The sequence below is a fragment of the Echiichthys vipera genome (assembly GCF_963691815.1).
Source record: "Echiichthys vipera genome assembly, chromosome: 14".
NCBI classification, from domain to species: domain Eukaryota; kingdom Metazoa; phylum Chordata; class Actinopteri; order Perciformes; family Trachinidae; genus Echiichthys; species Echiichthys vipera.
The window spans coordinates 444,258-462,898 of NC_139839.1; the positions used below are offsets into that span (position 1 = coordinate 444,258).

Below are 18,641 nucleotides of genomic sequence, written 5' to 3' on the forward strand. Positions count from 1 at the left end.
TTTTTAGTCATTTTGCATCTTTTTGTGTGGCTCCCTGGGTTCAGTGATCCGTCCATGATCAGAAATGATCTTTTAAACTGAGGAACATCATCGGTGTGATTCATGGATCAGGATCAAACCTGTGCTCTCTGTAATCAGGTCCCACTGTGCTTCTCTCTGCGTATAAACCCAGCTCATGGTTCAGGAGGCTGTGCGGATCCTAAAGGTCACAGCAGCTCAGGTTTTGTTTCTCTGGATCTCGTCCTGAGTTCAACATCAAAGTAAAGATCAGAGCTGTGCGCCGCAGCAGCAGCGCCCTCCCCTCCAGCTTCTCCAAACACAGAGGTGAACACACACTTCAGGCTTCACACATGAACCCGCGTCAGCTCCGTGCTGAGGGCGCCCTGCAGCCCGCTGTGACGCTGGCGTCTGTTTCTGAGGGCAGAATACAAAATAAATCCTCCTGCTTCAGTTTCTGTTCAGATTCAAGGCTCCAGCTTTCCTTTACTACAATTCACATGAAAACACAAGTCAACAACAACAACATGCAAACATTAAACATAAAAAACATAATTAATCATAAGGATCAGGGCATGGAAATCCAGAATATTACGATTTACATTTCAATTTCCACCTTTAATCTCAGAGAATATCCCAGTTTCTTCTCATGATGTCCTGGATTAAGATTATGAAGAAGCACAAATAGAAGAAAACTCGAGTGAATGATCGTGACTTTGCACTTTTCCAGAACAAATGAAACCTTAAACTCTGAAATCCCCACAGATCCGATCACACACACAGACGCTGTGACGGGTTTTATTCAGCGTGTTGTGAGCAGCTTCATCATCACAGGAAACACTCACAATTAAATCAGTGTGTGAAATAAAAAAGTGTAAAATGCAGCGACTGTAATTCTGCGGTTAAGTTCAGATGAAGTGACGCCTCCTCCTCCTCATCATCATTGAATCCACAGGCAGGTTAGCGCAGAGATGAAGCGGAGTTGGTTTCATGCGTAAAGAGAAGGAAAGTTCTGTTAACGAGTGGCTGATGTCCTGATTTTACCCCCGAGTGTAAACGAGCTCCTGCTCAGACAAACACGCACGTGTGATTTAAAGGAAAGGTCTCTAGTCCAGAGTGTAGATGTTCTCCTGGTCTCTAGTCCATAGTGTAGATGTTCTCCTGGTCTCTAGTCCAGAGTGTAGATGTTCTCCTGGTCGGTCTCTAGTCCAGAGTGTAGATGTTCTCCTGGTCTCTAGTCCAGAGTGTAGATGTTCTCCTGGTCTCTAGTCCAGAGTGTAGATGTTCTCCTGGACGCGTCGTCTCGTGCGGATCTCATAGATGATGTGAGGAGGTTCTTCAGAGGAGAAGCTGCAGCAGAGAACCACAGAACCACTTAACAGTCTCAAGTTAACCGCCACAACATAACCTTCACCTTTAGTGACTAAAATAAAACAGAAATAAACATGTTTACATTCAAAACCATAGAAAAAAGATGAAAACAAAGGTAAATGAATAAAAGAAGAAGTGATGTTTCCTCACCAGCCCGTCTCTACGGCTCTTCTGTAGATTCCACCTGGAGACAGAAATCAAACTGTAATCAGTTTTAGTGTGAAGCAAAGAACAAGATTAAAAGATATTCTGCTTTATGTTGTTTAAATATTGTGCTTTGAGACGTAGAGAAAGGGAGGAAACGTACGTTTGAAGGCCATGAAGAGAAAAACTGCCCCCAAGATCAGCAACAGGGTGAGGGAGAGAGAGAGGACGGGAACATTGATCTGAAGGGAGAGAGACGCTCCAGAGTCCTGCACCTGAAGACAGAGAGAGGTTTGAGTTTACGACTGAGATTTAGTGTCAAACCGTATGTGTCAGAGCAACTAAACATGACCTACGACTAATCACAGCAACTAAACCTGACCTACAACCAATCACAGCAACTAAAACATGACCTACAACCAATCACAGCAACTAAACATGACCAACGACCAATCACAGCAACTAAACATGACCTACAACCAATCACAGCAACTAAACATGACCTACGACCAATCACAGCGACTAAAACATGACCTACGACCAATCACAGCAACTAAACATGACCTACAACCAATCACAGCAACTAAACATGACCTACGACCAATCACAGCAACTGAACATGACCTACAACCAATCACAGCAACTAAACATGACCAACAACCAATCACAGCAACTAAACATGACCTACGACCAATCACAGCAACTAAACATGACCTACGACCAATCACAGCAACTAAACATGACCTACGACCAATCACAGCAACTAAACATGACCTACGACCAATCACAGCAACTAAACATGACCTACGACCAATCACAGCAACTAAACATGACCTACAACCAATCACAGCAACTAAACATGACCAACAACCAATCACAGCAACTTAACATGACCAACAACCAATCACAGCAACTAAACATGACCTACAACCAATCACAGCAACTAAACATGACCAACAACCAATCACAGCAACTAAACATGACCAACAACCAATCACAGCAACTAAACATGACCAACGACCAATCACAGCAACTAAACATGACCAACAACCAATCACAGCAACTAAACATGACCTACGACCAATCACAGCAACTAAACATGACCTACAACCAATCACAGCAACTAAACATGACCTACAACCAATCACAGCAACTAAACATGACCTACGACCAATCACAGCAACTAAACATGACCTACAACCAATCACAGCAACTAAACATGACCTACAACCAATCACAGCAACTAAACATGACCTACGACCAATCACAGCAACCAAACATGACCTACGACCAATCACAGCAACTAAACATGACCTACAACCAATCACAGCAACTAAACATGACCTACGACCAATCACAGCAACTAAACATGACCTACAACCAATCACAGCAACTAAACATGACCTACGACCAATCACAGCAACTAAACATGACCAACAACCAATCACAGCAACTAAACATGACCAACGACCAATCACAGCAACTAAACATGACCAACAACCAATCACAGCAACTAAACATGACCTACGACCAATCACAGCAACTAAACATGACCAACGACCAATCACAGCAACTAAACATGACCTACAACCAATCACAGCAACTAAACATGACCTACGACCAATCACAGCAACTAAACATGACCTACGACCAATCACAGCAACTAAACATGACCAACAACCAATCACAGCAACTAAACATGACCAACGACCAATCACAGCAACTTACACATGACCTACGACCAATCACAGCAACTAAACATGAGCTACGACCAATCACAGCAACTAAACATGACCTACGACCAATCACAGCAACTAAACATGACCTACAACCAATCACAGCAACTAAACATGACCTACAACCAATCACAGCAACTAAACATGACCTACGACCAATCACAGCAACCAAACATGACCTACGACCAATCACAGCAACTAAACATGACCTACAACCAATCACAGCAACTAAACATGACCTACGACCAATCACAGCAACTAAACATGACCTACAACCAATCACAGCAACTAAACATGACCTACGACCAATCACAGCAACTAAACATGACCAACAACCAATCACAGCAACTAAACATGACCAACGACCAATCACAGCAACTAAACATGACCAACAACCAATCACAGCAACTAAACATGACCTACGACCAATCACAGCAACTAAACATGACCAACGACCAATCACAGCAACTAAACATGACCTACAACCAATCACAGCAACTAAACATGACCTACGACCAATCACAGCAACTAAACATGACCTACGACCAATCACAGCAACTAAACATGACCAACAACCAATCACAGCAACTAAACATGACCAACAACCAATCACAGCAACTAAACATGACCTACGACCAATCACAGCAACTAAACATGACCAACAACCAATCACAGCAACTAAACATGACCTACAACCAATCACAGCAACTAAACATGACCAACAACCAATCACAGCAACTAAACATGACCTACGACCAATCACAGCAACCAAACATGACCTACAACCAATCACAGCAACTTAACATGACCAACAACCAATCACAGCAACTAAACATGACCAACAACCAATCACAGCAACTAAACATGACCTACAACCAATCACAGCAACTAAACATGACCTACGACCAATCACGGCAACATATCAAATCCAGCTATGATTCTGTCTTTAATCTTGATGTCATGGTGGAAGTGGTGCGGTGGCGTGGTGGAGGTGATGCGGTGGCGTGGTGGAGGTGTCCTGGTGGCGTGGTGGAGGTGTCCTAGTCACTCACGGTCTCGGTGTCGGAGCGCAGCAGGGTGGAGTTCCTCCTCAGAAGGTCCAGCTGAGACGACAGCAGCGTTTTCCAGTTTACTGCTCAGAGACAGAAAACACATTCACATGAATATTATTCTGAATTATACGGATGCTGGTCATGAAGACTGCAAATCAAGCAGGTTCTGGTTTACTTTAGGTACTTCCTGTCCCTCTTTGGGTACTTCCTGTCCCTGCAGGTTCTGGTTTACTTCAGGCACTTCCTGTTTACTTCAGGTACTTCCTGTCCCTATGGTTTCTGGTTTACTTCAGGTACTTCCTGTTTACTTCAGGTACTTCCTGTCCCTGCAGGTTCTGGTTTACTTCAGGTACTTCCTGTTCCTGCAGGTTCCAAATTACTTCAGGTACTTCCTGTCCCTGCAGGTTTTGGTTTACTTCAGGTACTTCCTGTTTACTTCAGGTACTTCCTGTCCCTGCAGGTTTTGGTTTACTTCAGGTACTTCCTGTTTACTTCAGGTACTTCCTGTCCCTGCAGGTTTTGGATTACTTCAGGCACTTCCTGTCCCTGCAGGTTCTGGTTTACTTCAGGCACTTCCTGTCCCTCTTCAGGTACTTCCTGTCCCTCTTCAGGTACTTCCTGTCCCCAGAACTACTCTAACAACAAAAAAAACGGAGTCATGGTGTAAAATGATTTCAAACACAACCAGAGTTCTGGACTCTTAGAACTACGCCCCGTACGTCCCTGTTTGCTCGTGCTCCCAGCAGGTCGATGTGGGGCTCACCTGTGGACGCCGACGGCTCCGTGACTTGACTGGTCGTTGCTGTGGTGGTGGTCGTTGGGGGAGGAGAACTGGTCACTGGAGCTGAGGAGGAAGAAACAAATGATTCAGGTCCAGATTAACGGGTTTAATCTGAGATTCAGGTCCAGATCTTCACCTTTGACCACTCTCAGGTTCATGATGACCTTCTTGTCATTGAAGATCCCGTCGATGTCCACCCTGCAACAGTACGGTCCGCTGTCGGTCCGCCTCACGTCCAGGATGTCCAGGTCCATCTGTCCGTCCAAGACGTCCCCTGTCAGCCGGTAGCGATCGGCCACCTGCAGCACCAGGATCCTGGTTAGATCCCCAGAACACTGACTTTTGTGTTACCGGACGCATTCTGTGAAAGTGATGTGAACCTTTGGGTTCTCCGGAGCGTGACCTGACCTTGGAGATGACGCCGTGCTCGTCCGTCTGCACCAGGATGTTGTTGCACCAGAAGGTCCCACACCCCCGTCCCCAGCAGACCCGGCTCAGACCCAGACGCTTCACCGAGTACTGACAGGACAGAGAGGCCACGTCCCCCTCCGCCACTTTAAAACAGGACACTGACGAAAACTGTCCGCCTGCTGCACAGAGTCAATATATAAATTCACATAAAATCAAGTTCACGCAGCAAATGTATATGTTCATCATTGCTGCATTCATGTGTTTTTACAGAGTCCCTACACACACACAACAAGGCACCAATGGGCTCCTTCCACTGTAATGGACTTTACTATGAGAGGAGCTGGTGCAGGGGCCAGTAGGTAAGTCTTTAAGGGCGCCCTCCCACTGTGCATCGTCCCGTGCCCCGTGCTTTAGGGTCCTTGTCCCCCCTCCAGGCCCGTTTGTACTCACTCTACCTGGGCCTCGGAGAATGCTTCTTGCTGCCTATACGTCATCACGCCGTAACACGTCACACGCATTGATGACGTCATGGCGATGCGTGGCTTTGTTTCCAGATCTTTCCGTAGACCTCGGAGTTTTTGTGCGTCTTGTCGACTGTTTTTGAATCTTTTCATCGACCAAATCTGCAGTAAACACTCCACCTCCGCATCACACCAACGTGAACCTTTCACCGCCATTGTTTGAAATGTCCGCGCATGGTCCCTCCTTCTTTTTTCTACGTCCCAACAGGCGCACAGGAAATGACCTCAGAACCGCCGTAGGCCTCGTGCTCGTACACGTGCGCACGCTCGTGCTCGTACACGTGCAAAGGGCTCCGCTAAAGCCCACCTCTTTCACGTCCACGGCCCGCTGGCCGCAGTTGTGCGCGGAGCAGGTGCATCACACTGCTTAAAGGTTCTAGGCTTTAGCTGAAAACCGGTTTTGGCCGCGGACAGAAGGACAGTGTGAGTGCGCTCTAAAACACTCTTTAATGAACTCTGGCTTCACTAACTACGCTGATGACGCTTTGTTTCAGCCTAAACGTGTGTTAAAGTGTCATCTATTAGAAAAAATAGTATAAAAATATCTAAATCTAAAAGATAAATATGTAAAGTTTATTAAAATAAAAATATATTGAACAGTAGAAATGAAATAAGAACCTGAGAGAGTGATGGGGACTGAGTCTGAAAATCCGCTCATGTAGAAAATAAAAACCCAATTTCAGCCTCAGCTCAGAAAACACGAGGCTTCAAAGTCGAGCAGTCATCAACAACAACAACAACAACAACAACATCATAATAATAATTAATAATGAGACGTGAGCACAGAGGGAACATTCAGTGGTTTGTTCCTCAAGACAGGAAATAACAGAAGTTTGGTCGCATCTGCACCGAGAACAAGTGTGAGTGTGTGTTTGTGTTTGTGTGTGAGAGTGTGTGTGTGTGTGTGTGTGAGAGAGTGTGTGTGTGTGCGTCACCTGACAGGACGAAGAGGAAGGCGATGATGAAGGTGTGAGGCGTTGGACGGCGGCGAGGAGAGACGGCTGCCATCGTCCTGTGAGTGTGTGTGAGACTGACGTCTCTTTGTATATGTGTGTCTGTGTGTGTGTGTGTGTGTGTGTGTGTGTCTCTGTGTGTTTGTGTGTGTGTGTGTGTGTGTGTGTGTCTGTATCTGTATCCCTGTGTGTGTGTGTGTGTGTGTCTCTGTTCATTCATAACTCTCTCTCACAGATTTAAACACTGAAAAGCTTCTTTTATTTCTTCGTCTGAAAAGATTTATTCTAATAAACTTTATTTATTTATTTTTTATTTTATTATTTAAAAATAATAAAAGTTTTATGAAATTTAAAAGTTTCAAATGAAATAATGAGAAAAGAAAAATAGAAATAAGACATAAAGATGATGATGGAAGGAAAAAGGAAATACAAAAGGACTTTGTCTCTGTAACACACACACACACACACTCACACACAGACACAGTCACACACACACACAGAGACTCTCACACACACAGAGACTCACACACACACACAGTCACACACACACACACACACACACTCTGTGGCTGTGGAGACGTCGCAGAAACACAGAGGACTCATTATTCACATCAAATATTTCGGTTTTGTTTGTCTCTGTCTCCTCAAACCAGAAAATCTGAGGCTTTTACTTTGAAAATCACTAAATTATTGAACTAAACATGTTTCAAGTTGTTTTGTGTCTCTTTGTAGTTGTTTTTGTGTCTTTGTAGTTGTTTTGTGTGTCTTTGTAGTTGTTTATGTCTCTTTGTGGTTGTTTTGTGTCTCTTTGTAGTTGTTTATGTCTCTTTGTGGTTGTTTTGTGTCTCTTTGTGGTTGGTGTGTGTCTCTTTGTGGTTGTTTTTGTGTCTCTTTGTAGTTGTTTTGTGTCTCTTTGTAGTTGTTTTGTGTCTTTGTAGTTGTTTTGTGTGTCTTTGTAGTTGTTTATGTCTCTTTGTGGTTGTTTTGTGTCTCTTTGTGGTTGGTGTGTGTCTCTTTGTGGTTGTTTTGTGTCTCTTTGTAGTTGTTTTGTGTCTCTTTGTAGTTGTTTTGTGTGTCTTTGTGGTTGTTTTGTGTCTCTTTTTAGTTGTTTTTGTGTCTTTGTAGTTGTTTTGTGTGTCTTTGTGGTTGGTGTGTGTCTCTTTGTGGTTGTTTTGTGTCTCTTTTTAGTTGTTTTTGTGTCTTTGTAGTTGTTTTGTGTGTCTTTGTGGTTGTTTTTGTGTCTCTTTTTAGTTGTTTTTGTGTCTTTGTAGTTGTTTTGTGTGTCTTTGTAGTTGTTTATGTCTCTTTGTAGTTGTTTTTGTGTCTCTTTTTAGTTGTTTTTGTGTCTTTGTGGTTGTTTTGTGTCTCTTTGTGGTTGTTTTTTTGTCTCTTTTTAGTTGTTTTTGTGTCTTTGTAGTTGTTTTGTGTGTCTTTGTAGTTGTTTATGTCTCTTTGTAGTTGTTTTGTGTCTCTTTGTAGTTGTTTATGTCTCTTTGTGGTTGTTTTGTGTCTCTTTGTGGTTGTTTTGTGTCTCTTTGTGGTTGGTGTGTGTCTCTTTGTGGTTGTTTTGTGTCTCTTTGTGGTTGTTTTGTGTCTCTTTGTGGTTGATTTGTGTCTCTTTGTGGTTGTTTTGTGTCTCTTTGTAGTTGTTTTTGTCTCTTTGTGGTTGTTTTTGTGTCTTTGTAGTTGTTTTGTGTCTCTTTGTGGTTGTTTTTGTGTCTTTGTAGTTGTTTTGTGTCTCTTTGTGGTTGTTTTGTGTCTCTTTGTGGTTGTTTTGTGTCTCTTTGTAGTTGTTTTGTGTCTCTTTGTGGTTGTTTTGTGTCTCTTTGTAGTTGTTTTGTGTCTCTTTGTGGTTGTTTTGTGTCTCTTTGTGGTTGTTTTGTGTCTCTTTGTAGTTGTTTTGTGTCTCTTTGTGGTTGTTTTGTGTCTCTTTGTAGTTGTTTTGTGTCTCTTTGTAGTTGTTTTGTCTCTTTGTGGTTGTTTTGTGTCTCTTTGTAGTTGTTTTGTGTCTCTTTGTAGTTGTTTTGTGTCTCTTTGTAGTTGTTTTGTGTCTCTTTGTGGTTGTTTTGTGTCTTTGTGGTTGTTTTGTGTCTCTTTGTGGTTGTTTTGTGCCTCTTTGTAGTTGTTTTGTGTCTCTTTGTGGTTGTTTTGTGTCTTTGTGGTTGTTTTGTGTCTCTTTGTAGTTGTTTTGTGTCTCTTTGTGGTTGTTTTGTGTCTCTTTGTGGTTGTTTTGTGTCTCTTTGTGGTTGTTTTGTGTCTCTTTGTAGTTGTTTTGTGTCTCTTTGTGGTTGTTTTGTGTCTCTTTGTGGTTGTTTTGTGTCTCTTTGTAGTTGTTTTGTGTCTCTTTGTGGTTGTTTTGTGTCTCTTTTGTCAGAAATGAAACTCAGTCAAACACAGAAGCTCGTCGTCTTCTCTTCACGTCCGTTCGTCTCCATAAAAACTAAAGACAATATTGATGCAGAGCACAAATATTAAAGATCAAACACTTTCCTCCGCCTCAGGCAGGAAGTGTTTGATCTCAAGTCTCTCATCAACATCGTGCGATTTCTGTGGACGTGAGTTTAAAGCTCATAAAAAGTTAAACATTAACAAAAACTGACAGAACATAACATTTAATGACTCAAATCATAATTATCTTTGGTAAATAAGTGAATAAAGTAACAATTTCTTTGTTTTTTCAAACTCTCAAATCTAATTTTGACACAAATTATTTGTCAAATACAAAATATCTCTGACTGTTTTCATATCTGGTGTCTCATCGTGTTCTTTCTTTAATCTTTAGATTCATTATTATTTATTATACATTATTAATAAAGCTGTCGCCTGTTTTAACTTCACGTGTTTCAGCGCCCTCCGGTGAACAATCGATAAATCACACTTCATCTGGAAAAGCACTTTAAAATGAGACAAAAGTCTGAATTTATAGATTTATTTTTTAATAAAGTAAATAAATAAACACAAATAAAATAAAGTACATAAATAAACACAAATAAAATAAAGTACATAAATAAATAAAATATAAAGTAAAAACTCTTGAGGCTCTTTTTCAGGTGAAACAGTTTAATTTCAGTTCGCGGACAGTTTAAGAAAAAAATAAGACTTTTATTCTGAAGGCTGCGGTGGCCGGAAGTAGCTAACGTGTTGCTTCCGGTGTTTGGAAGCAAAGTCCGGTAGAAAAATCACTAAATGAACAGAAACATATCAGATTTAAAGTCTGTCAGTGATGATAAACGGACCACAGCAGCTACAGAAGAAGCAGTTTATCACATTTAAACACTTTTAATTAAATATATAAATTAATTTAATAACATTTAAAGCGCGTTTCACCGTAAAGTCGGCGGAAGTTCGTAGCTAGCGCCGGCTAACGATGCTAGCTGAGCGGAGCTAACGATGCTAGCTGAGCGGAGCTAACGATGCTAGCTGAGCGGAGCTAACGATGCTAGCTGAGCGGAGCTAACGGGATTAGGTGAGTTTTACATTTATAACCTTAAATATATTAATTTATTCCTGTTTACACGCGACTGTCAGTCTGTTATAACCGTGTTTACGAGTCCAGGGAGGTAAACAAACATCACGTGAGGAGGTAAACAAACAAACACCAGACAGAACTCCATTCATATTTACTGCACTTTAAAGTTTCCTCTCTCTGCTGCAGATGAATGTTTATTAAACTACTGTTTATGGTTTAAACTGAACTGTAATTCTGCGGAAATATAAAATAAACAGTGGAGAAGAATTCATTTATTCACTGTTTGTAAACTCAGACTCCGTTCACTGTTACTGTGATTTAAAGTTTACTCTCATTAAAGCATAAATTATATTTACAGGTCACTCTTGCCTGTTTTTAACTGCTCTACACTTCGGCATATTTATAATATATAAATATAATATAGTCCAGTTTCATGCCGACCCCAGAGCCGGTCTGCCTGATCAGTGTATCCAGTCTGGAGGGGTCCTTCGTGGATGTGCCCCCCCCCCCAGCACACCCCAGTGTAGCAGAGGACACAGGTGACCACAGACCGGTGAGACTTCCACAGCAGTTTGCTGCAGGTGTTGAAGGACAGGTGCTGCTGATCACAGTGTCAGACGTGGTGTCCTTCAGCCTGACGTACTGTGGCCTGACAGTGAGGTAGTCCCTGACCCAGGGGTCCACTCCCGTCCTGTTCAGTTTGTCCTGAAGTAAATGTATAATAGATATATTTATTATATAATATAATCTCTGTAGTAGAAGTCCGAATCAGCTTTAATGGTGAAGTGTGAACATAGAAAAAGATTTCAGCTAAAAACAGAAAAATCAAAGGAAAATAAACACTTCACTGCCACGGCACATTTAAAGAAAATGTCGGAAGATTGTGACGAAAAAATCTTAATATTTTAAATAGAAAGTCGTAAAATTTTTGACAAGAAAGTCCTAAAATTTAGTTAAAAGTTTTTTAATATCTGGGGTGAAAAATTGGCGAAAGCTTGTGACCAAAAAAAAATCGTAACATTTTAAGAAAAAAGTTGGAAGATTTTTGACCAAAAAATCGTAATATTTTGAGAGAAAAGTTGCATTATTTTTATTCGTAATGGTCTGTTGTTGTGTTGTGTTGTGTGTCCGTATCTGTGTGTGTGTGCCTCTCTCTCTCTCTCTCTCTCTCTCTCTCTGTGCGTGCCTGTGTGTTTGTGCGTGCCTGTGTGTTTGTGTGTGTGTGTGTGCAGGATGCTGCAGGGCCCGTACGGCAGCCTGGAGCGGGACCGGCCCCTCCTGCGGCTCCCGTTCTGCGGTCTGGCCGTGGGGACGCTGCTGCTGCCTCTCAGCGGCCTCATCGCCTGCCTCTTCACCTCAATTGTGTTCCACTTCGAGGACGCCGTGTACACGCACTGTCAGGTCAGCGTGCACGTCAGCAAACACGCGGTTATTCATCTGATGATGCTGGAAAATTCTGATCATTCAGATGAATAAAGTTCTGTTTCCTGTTGAAGTTAAATAAACGTGTGTCTTTATCTCTGTCGTCACGGCCCAGGTGTCAAACTACCTCCCGTCCATCAGCGCCGCCATCAGCCGCGTGCCGGAGCGCTACATCTGGCGCTGCGTCATCGGCCTGCACTCGGCGCCGCGCTACCTGGTGAGCGCCGCCTACTTCAGCTTCTACCGGCGTCGCTTCGCCAAGAGGCTTCCGGAGCTGCTGCTGAGCGGGCTGGCACTCCTCTGCAGCCTCGCCGAGAACAGCGGCCTGCTGCTGCTCACATACGTGTCGTCCACCGAGACCTACGGTGAGTCTGGCTGCCGAGACGAGGGGCGCCGTCTCAGAGCTGCGTCTCTGAGCTGTGTCTCAGAGCTGCGTCTCAGAGCTGCGTCTCAGAGCTGCGTCTCAGAGCTGCGTCTCAGAGCTGCGTCTCAGAGCTGCGTCTCAGAGCTGCGTCTCAGAGCTGCGTCTCAGAGCTGCGTCTCTGAGCGGCGTCTCTGAGCTGCGTCTCTGAGCTGCGTCTCTGAGCTGCGTCTCAGAGCTGCGTCTCTGAGCTGCGTCTCTGAGCTGCGTCTCAGAGCTGCGTCTCTGAGCTGCGTCTCTGAGCTGCGTCTCTGAGCGGCGTCTCTGAGCTGCGTCTCTGAGCGGCGGCTCCTCGTCGAAGCCTTTCATCTTTAACGGCGGTTGTCATAGCGCTGAATTAACGCCCCGCTTGTCTCCGCAGCTGTTCATAAAAACGGCTTCGTCGTGTTCATCGGGAGCTCGCTGCTGCACATGCTCGTCACGTGCCGACTGTGGCAGGTGATCAGGAAACACTACGTCAGCACCGAGGTAACCCAGCGTCTCATCCACCCTGGTTATATATTATATTATAAACACGTGTCTACAGGTGTCTGAGAGCCGCTCCAGCTACAGAAGAACAAATCAGAAATACTTAAATAACCTGGAAACGATGTGAAATAATGATTTAAATGTTAAAGTTGTGTCTAAAGTCTCTGTTGTTATAAAGTGAAATGTGACTGTGACACAAAGATATCAGTGGCGGAACGTTCTGGAACAAAATCCACTGCTCGCTTCATGTCCCGGTGTTTGTTCGGTAGTTTTTTTCTATTTCATTTTTCAGATCTAAAGAACAATAACTAGATTTTTTTTTTAAATACGATATTCTTCAGGACGTGTTGAAATAATTATATTTCAAATGTGTGTATTTGTAGAAAAGGAGCTTGGTCTTGTCCTTCTCTCCTCTCTGAGCGTCTCTCCTCTCTGAGCGTCTCTCCTCTCTGAGCGTCTCTCCTCTCTGAGTGTCTCTGAGCGTCTCTCCTCTCTGAGCGTCTCTCCTCTCTGAGCGTCTCTCCTCTCTGAGTGTCTCTCCTCTCTGAGCGTCTCTGAGCGTCTCTCCTCTCTGAGCGTCTCTCCTCTCTGAGCGTCTCTCCTCTCTGAGCGTCTCTCCTCTCTGAGCGTCTCTCCTCTCTGAGCGTCTCTCCTCTCTCAGCGTCTCTCCTCTCTGAGCGTCTCTCCTCTCTGAGCGTCTCTCCTCTCTGAGCGTCTCTCCTCTCTGAGCGTCTCTGAGCGTCTCTGAGCGTCTCTCCTCTCTGAGCGTCTCTCCTCTCTGAGCGTCTCTCCTCTCTGAGCGTCTCTCCTCTCTGAGCGTCTCTGAGCGTCTCTCCTCTCTGAGCGTCTCTCCTCTCTGAGCGTCTCTCCTCTCTGAGCGTCTCTCCTCTCTGAGCGTCTCTGAGCGTCTCTCCTCTCTGAGCGTCTCTGAGCGTCTCTCCTCTCTGAGCATCTCTCCTCTCTGAGCGTCTCTCTGAGCGTCTCTCCTCTCTGAGCGTCTCTCCTCTCTGAGCGTCTCTCCTCTCTGAGCGTCTCTCCTCTCTGAGCGTCTCTCCTCTCTGAGCGTCTCTCCTCTCTGAGCGTCTCTGAGCGTCTCTGAGCGTCTCTCCTCTCTGAGCGTCTCTCCTCTCTGAGCGTCTCTCCTCTCTGAGCGTCTCTCCTCTCTGAGCGTCTCTCCTCTCTGAGCGTCTCTGAGCGTCTCTGAGCGTCTCTCCTCTCTGAGCGTCTCTCCTCTCTGAGCGTCTCTCCTCGTGTTAAAAACCGTCTCTGACTCGTTGAAACGTTCCCTCTCTTCCTCTCAGGAGATCACGTCGTTTCGCTGGAAGCTGCGTCTCTTCCTGTTTAACGTCGGCTGCTGTTTGGCCGCCGCCTACTTCTTCAGACGCCACAACACGTACTGTGAGACGGGAGGTGAGCGCCACACACACACACACACACACACACACACACACACACACACTCACACACACACACACAGACACACACACACACTCACACACACACACAGACACACACACACAGAGACACACACAGACTCACACAGACACACACACACAGAGACACACACTCACAGAGACACACACACACACACACACACAAAGACACACACTCACAGAGACACACACACACACACACACACACACTAACTCACGCACACACACACACACTCGCTCACACACACACACTCACTCACTCACACACACACACATACTCACACTCACACACACACACACTCACTCACTCACACACACTCTCACACACTCACACACACTCACACTCACGCTCTCACACACTCACACACACTCACACTCACACACACACACACACACACACACACACTCACACACACACACTCTCACACACTCACTCACACTCACACTCACACTCACACACCCACACACTCACTCACACACGCTCACACACTGTTCTCTGTGCTCCTCAGTGTACACGCTCTTCGCCCTCTTCGAGTACCTGGTGGTCTTCTCCAACATGGCGTTCCACATGACGGCGTTCTGGGACTTTGGGAGCAAAGAGGTGATCGTGGCCACGCCCTCCGAGGACAAACGCTACTGAGCCGAGGCGTCGCCACCTCCGGACCGTTTTTACAGAACAGGTGAACAGAAGGAAACGTTCTGACACACGTGAACACGCAACGACCTCGTGAACTCTGTGGGAGACCAAAACGAGGCGTTCAGGGTCCAAAACGAGGCGTTCAGGGTCCAAAACACACTTCTGGAGCTTTTCAGCCCGACCTTGGTGCTGAACATGTTCGTCTACAGTTAAACGAGTTTTAAAAGAATAGAAATGAGCTCTGCAAACTTTATAACACGTTATAAAAGTCACAAAATGATGAATTATTGATCAGAGAATCAGAAGTTAGACTGAGTTTAAGTCAAAGCAGAGCTGGGAAATTTAAGCGTCGTCTCCTAAAGTGAAGCTGACGAACGTTTACTAATCAAATTCATGTGAAAGTGAAATTTTGCACGGACGAAAACACAATCAGTGAAAAACTGTTTCAACTGAAAACAAGAGAAACTAAACTTTCATCAGTGTGATCGACACACGTGCACCTCACAGAGTGAGAGTTTTCACATAAAGGGGATTTGATTTAGACATTAAAAAGAATAAAAAGGAGAAATTAAAGCACAGAAACAGACTTTATCATGAATAAAGAACAGAAAAAACACCAAATATGTAAAATATTCGTGTTTAAGAAGTGAAAAGCTTCGTTCGTTGTCTCTTTATTCATCGTTTGGGACGAAATCCCTCAAGGAAACGAAGTTTCCAGCAGTTTAAAAAAACAGTAAACTGATATATTATATATATTTATGAGGTAGATGTGAGAAAACAGGTCAAGTTCATTCATTCATCTTCATCCTCTTGTCCCTGTCGGGGTCTCGGGGGGCTGGAGCTGATCCCAGCTGACATCGGGCGTGAGGCGGGGTCCACCCTGGACAGGACGCCAGTCTATCACAGGACACATAGAGACGAACAGAGACAGACAACCATTCACACCTACGGGTTTGCTCGTACACGTGCAAACGGCACCGCTAAAGCCCACCTCTCCCAAACGGGCCGTGGACGCCCGCTGGCTGCAGTTGTGCGCGGAGCGGGTGCATCACTCTGCTTAAAGGTTCCAGGCTTTAGCTGAAAAAACGGTTTTGGCCCGGGACAGAACGACAGTGTGAGTGCGCCCTAAGTGAAGAAAGTCTGAACTTCAAACCGGAGAAAGACGACGTGAGGAACACAGTGGATCCGTTTGTGCGTTTGTGTTTTTCTAAAACTCTGAGTCCCTCCATTTCAAACAGACGACGTATCCATGAAACAATCAGCTGCACACTGATGTAAGAAATTACCCTTATGGAGATGGAGGATGCTGTCGCTATGGCAACGCCGTGGTCTGCGGCAAACACGTTCATGGTGCATTCAGGTGCACCTCGTAAAGAATCCATCGTAAAGTACTTTGGTGTCCCCGTCTTTACCTTCACACCTCAGGGCCACATTTTCTGACCCAAGTCTGAGCGCGTGCACCTGAAGTTCACACCTGCTCGCTCGTGTGAGACCAGACGTGTCTCCGTGTTCATACGTCAGCGTGCGCTCACACCAAAAGAGATGGAGGCGATGAAAGCGTCACGCTGCCGTTCAGCATCAACGTAAACGACGCAATGACGCTTCGGGCGACACGTGCCGAGCGATGAAGCGTCCATCGCCTTTTGTTGCAGTTCAGACTTTTCCTGTGGCTCTAATATAATGGACATAACTCTGAACTGTGGGGGGCAGCGACGTGCCTATAGGCGTCGAGTCTGCAGGAAATGAAGAAGAAGAAGAAGAAGAAAGGCGTCAGTGCAGAGTGAAGCGGTCTGATCTCCAGGAGATCGGGCAGCAGCTGTGCAGCTACGGAGGTTAAATCACTGACTGATCTCACAACAACGACACCACGACGCACTTCCTCTGAGCTCATTTCTGTTCTTTAAGAAGCATCAGACCCCTGTTAGCGTTAGCATTAGCATCACTTCACATTTAGCAGAGCAGACTGAACCGGTGGTTAGCTTCTGTTAGCTTCAGTTAGCTTCTGTTAGCTTCAGTTAGCTTCTGTTAGCTTCAGTTAGCTAGCCGCCTTGGCTGCTACCTGCGACAGACGTAACTCACGTCCCGGGTGAATTAATCACCTCCGTCTCTTTTGGTGTGACGCACGTTCAGCGTGTAAACCGCAGCAGAGCGACAGATGAGACGGGAAACAGCAGGTGAGCTCCTGCAGCGTCTTTCACGTCAGGGAGCAGGTTAAAGTCACGGCCTCCGTATGTGGCGCTGCTCCACCTGTGAGCACGGAGCTTCACCGCGCTCAGACCCGTGCAGCTCCACGGAGACACAACACTGACGTGTGAGAAGCGCGTTCTCGTCTCGGCCCTTATTCTGAACGTGTGCTTTAGTTTTTAACGTTGTTCTGTTGCTTCTTCAAAAGAGCGCAATAAAAAAAAGTGAGACTGAGTTTGAAACGGCTCTTTGTCTTTTCTGCGTCTGTGACTGATTTTCCCCCGCGGCCCTGAGGTTCACGGCTGCGGCCGCGTGCTCCAGGTGAAGAGAGGGAGTCTGGGTTCTCCCTCGGGCTCGTCCTGCAGATGGGGAACGGGACCTTCTTCGATGTGTTTTGGGTCTAAACGGGTAAAAAACTCTCCTTCCTGACGCTCGTCTGTCTCCGTGCGTGACCTCACTTTCATTTCTTCATGAACTTCTTTCCCACACTGATTCTTCTTCTCCTCCTCCTCTTCCTTCTTCTTCTTCTTCTTCTTCTTCTTCTTCTTCTTCTTCTTCTTCTTCTTCTTCTTCTTCTTCTTCTTCTTCTTCTTCTTCTTCTTCTTCTTCTTCTTCTTCTTCTTCTTCTTCTTCTTCTTCTTCTTCTTCTTCTTCTTCTTCTTCTTCTTCTTCTTCTTCTCTCCTCCTCCTCCTTCTTCTTCTTCTTCTTCTCCTCCTTCTTCTTCTTGAGTTTTTGAGACACTAAAGTTCCCTTAACTTCCTCTTTTCTGTTGACATCACTTGTGTTCCTGAGCTGCTTCCTGTCGGAGCCGCCCGTCCTCCTCTTCACACCCCAACAGCAGCGCGATCACACTTTTATTTCCTCAAAGCAGCTTCAGTCAAAAAGCAACTGGACCTGGTTCTGTGTCCTGAAGACGTTTCACCTCTGATCCAAGAGGCTTCATCAGTCCCAGCCTGGTCCTGGTCCTGGTCCTGGTCCAGTCCCAGCCTGGTCCTGGTCCTGGTCCTGGTCCATTCGTTGGTGGAAGTAGGTCTGGACTTGGTTAGTGCTCTATTGAGTGTGAACCACAGTGGTTGGAGTCACAGGAGGACGTTTGTGTTGGATTGTTCCAGCTAGTTGGTCCAGTCCCAGCCTGGTCCTGGCCCTGGTCCAGTCCCAGTCTGGTCCTGGTCCTGGTCCTGTTCCTGGTCCTGGTCCTGGTCCTGGTCAGATGTGTACATGAACTGATGAAGCCTCTTGGATGAGAGGTGAAACGTCTTCCTGACAAAGTCCAGTTGCTTTTGACTGAAGCTGCTTTGAGGAGAACGACGACCTGGACACATGAGAACATTCACAGGCCCACACTGTTATTTATAAAGTGTCTGAACTACACTTCCCATCATGCTCTGGGGGATTTAAACGGGCCACCATCTTGGGACATGGGTGTTGGTTCTTCTGTCCACTGTTAAAAAGACTTGGTCACATTAAAAAAGTGTGTTTCAGACTAAAGCACCTGATCTTGTGTCAAAAGTTACAGTGATTTAATGTGAACAGTTCAGTCGTCAGGGACGGGCGAATGAGCTCCGTAGATCCTTTAATTATCTTTATTTCTGCTGTAAACCTGTTTATTTCTGTTGCTATGGCGACTCACTGAATGAATA

General features: G+C 45.3%; 2 protein-coding genes across 2 annotated transcripts; one reads left to right on the forward strand and one right to left on the reverse strand.

Moving 5' to 3' along the window:
* Positions 1-712: 712 nt before the first annotated feature.
* On the reverse strand, positions 713-7,021 carry timd4 (T cell immunoglobulin and mucin domain containing 4; the record flags this gene model as incomplete). Its single annotated transcript, XM_083926617.1, has 8 exons — positions 713-1,347; positions 1,519-1,552; positions 1,676-1,787; positions 4,301-4,380; positions 5,064-5,144; positions 5,218-5,380; positions 5,490-5,671; positions 6,949-7,021. 8 exons carry the CDS (start codon positions 7,019-7,021, stop codon positions 1,263-1,265), a joined length of 810 nt encoding a protein of 269 aa, XP_083782743.1. The 3' UTR covers positions 713-1,262.
* A 3,125-nt stretch (positions 7,022-10,146) lies between these two features.
* Positions 10,147-15,739, forward strand: pgap2 (post-GPI attachment to proteins 2). Its single transcript, XM_083927571.1, has 6 exons — positions 10,147-10,432; positions 11,668-11,836; positions 11,973-12,222; positions 12,640-12,746; positions 14,048-14,156; positions 14,689-15,739. Exons 2-6 carry the CDS (start codon positions 11,669-11,671, stop codon positions 14,817-14,819), a joined length of 765 nt encoding a protein of 254 aa, XP_083783697.1. The 5' UTR covers positions 10,147-10,432; position 11,668; the 3' UTR covers positions 14,820-15,739.
* Positions 15,740-18,641: the final 2,902 nt, after the last annotated feature.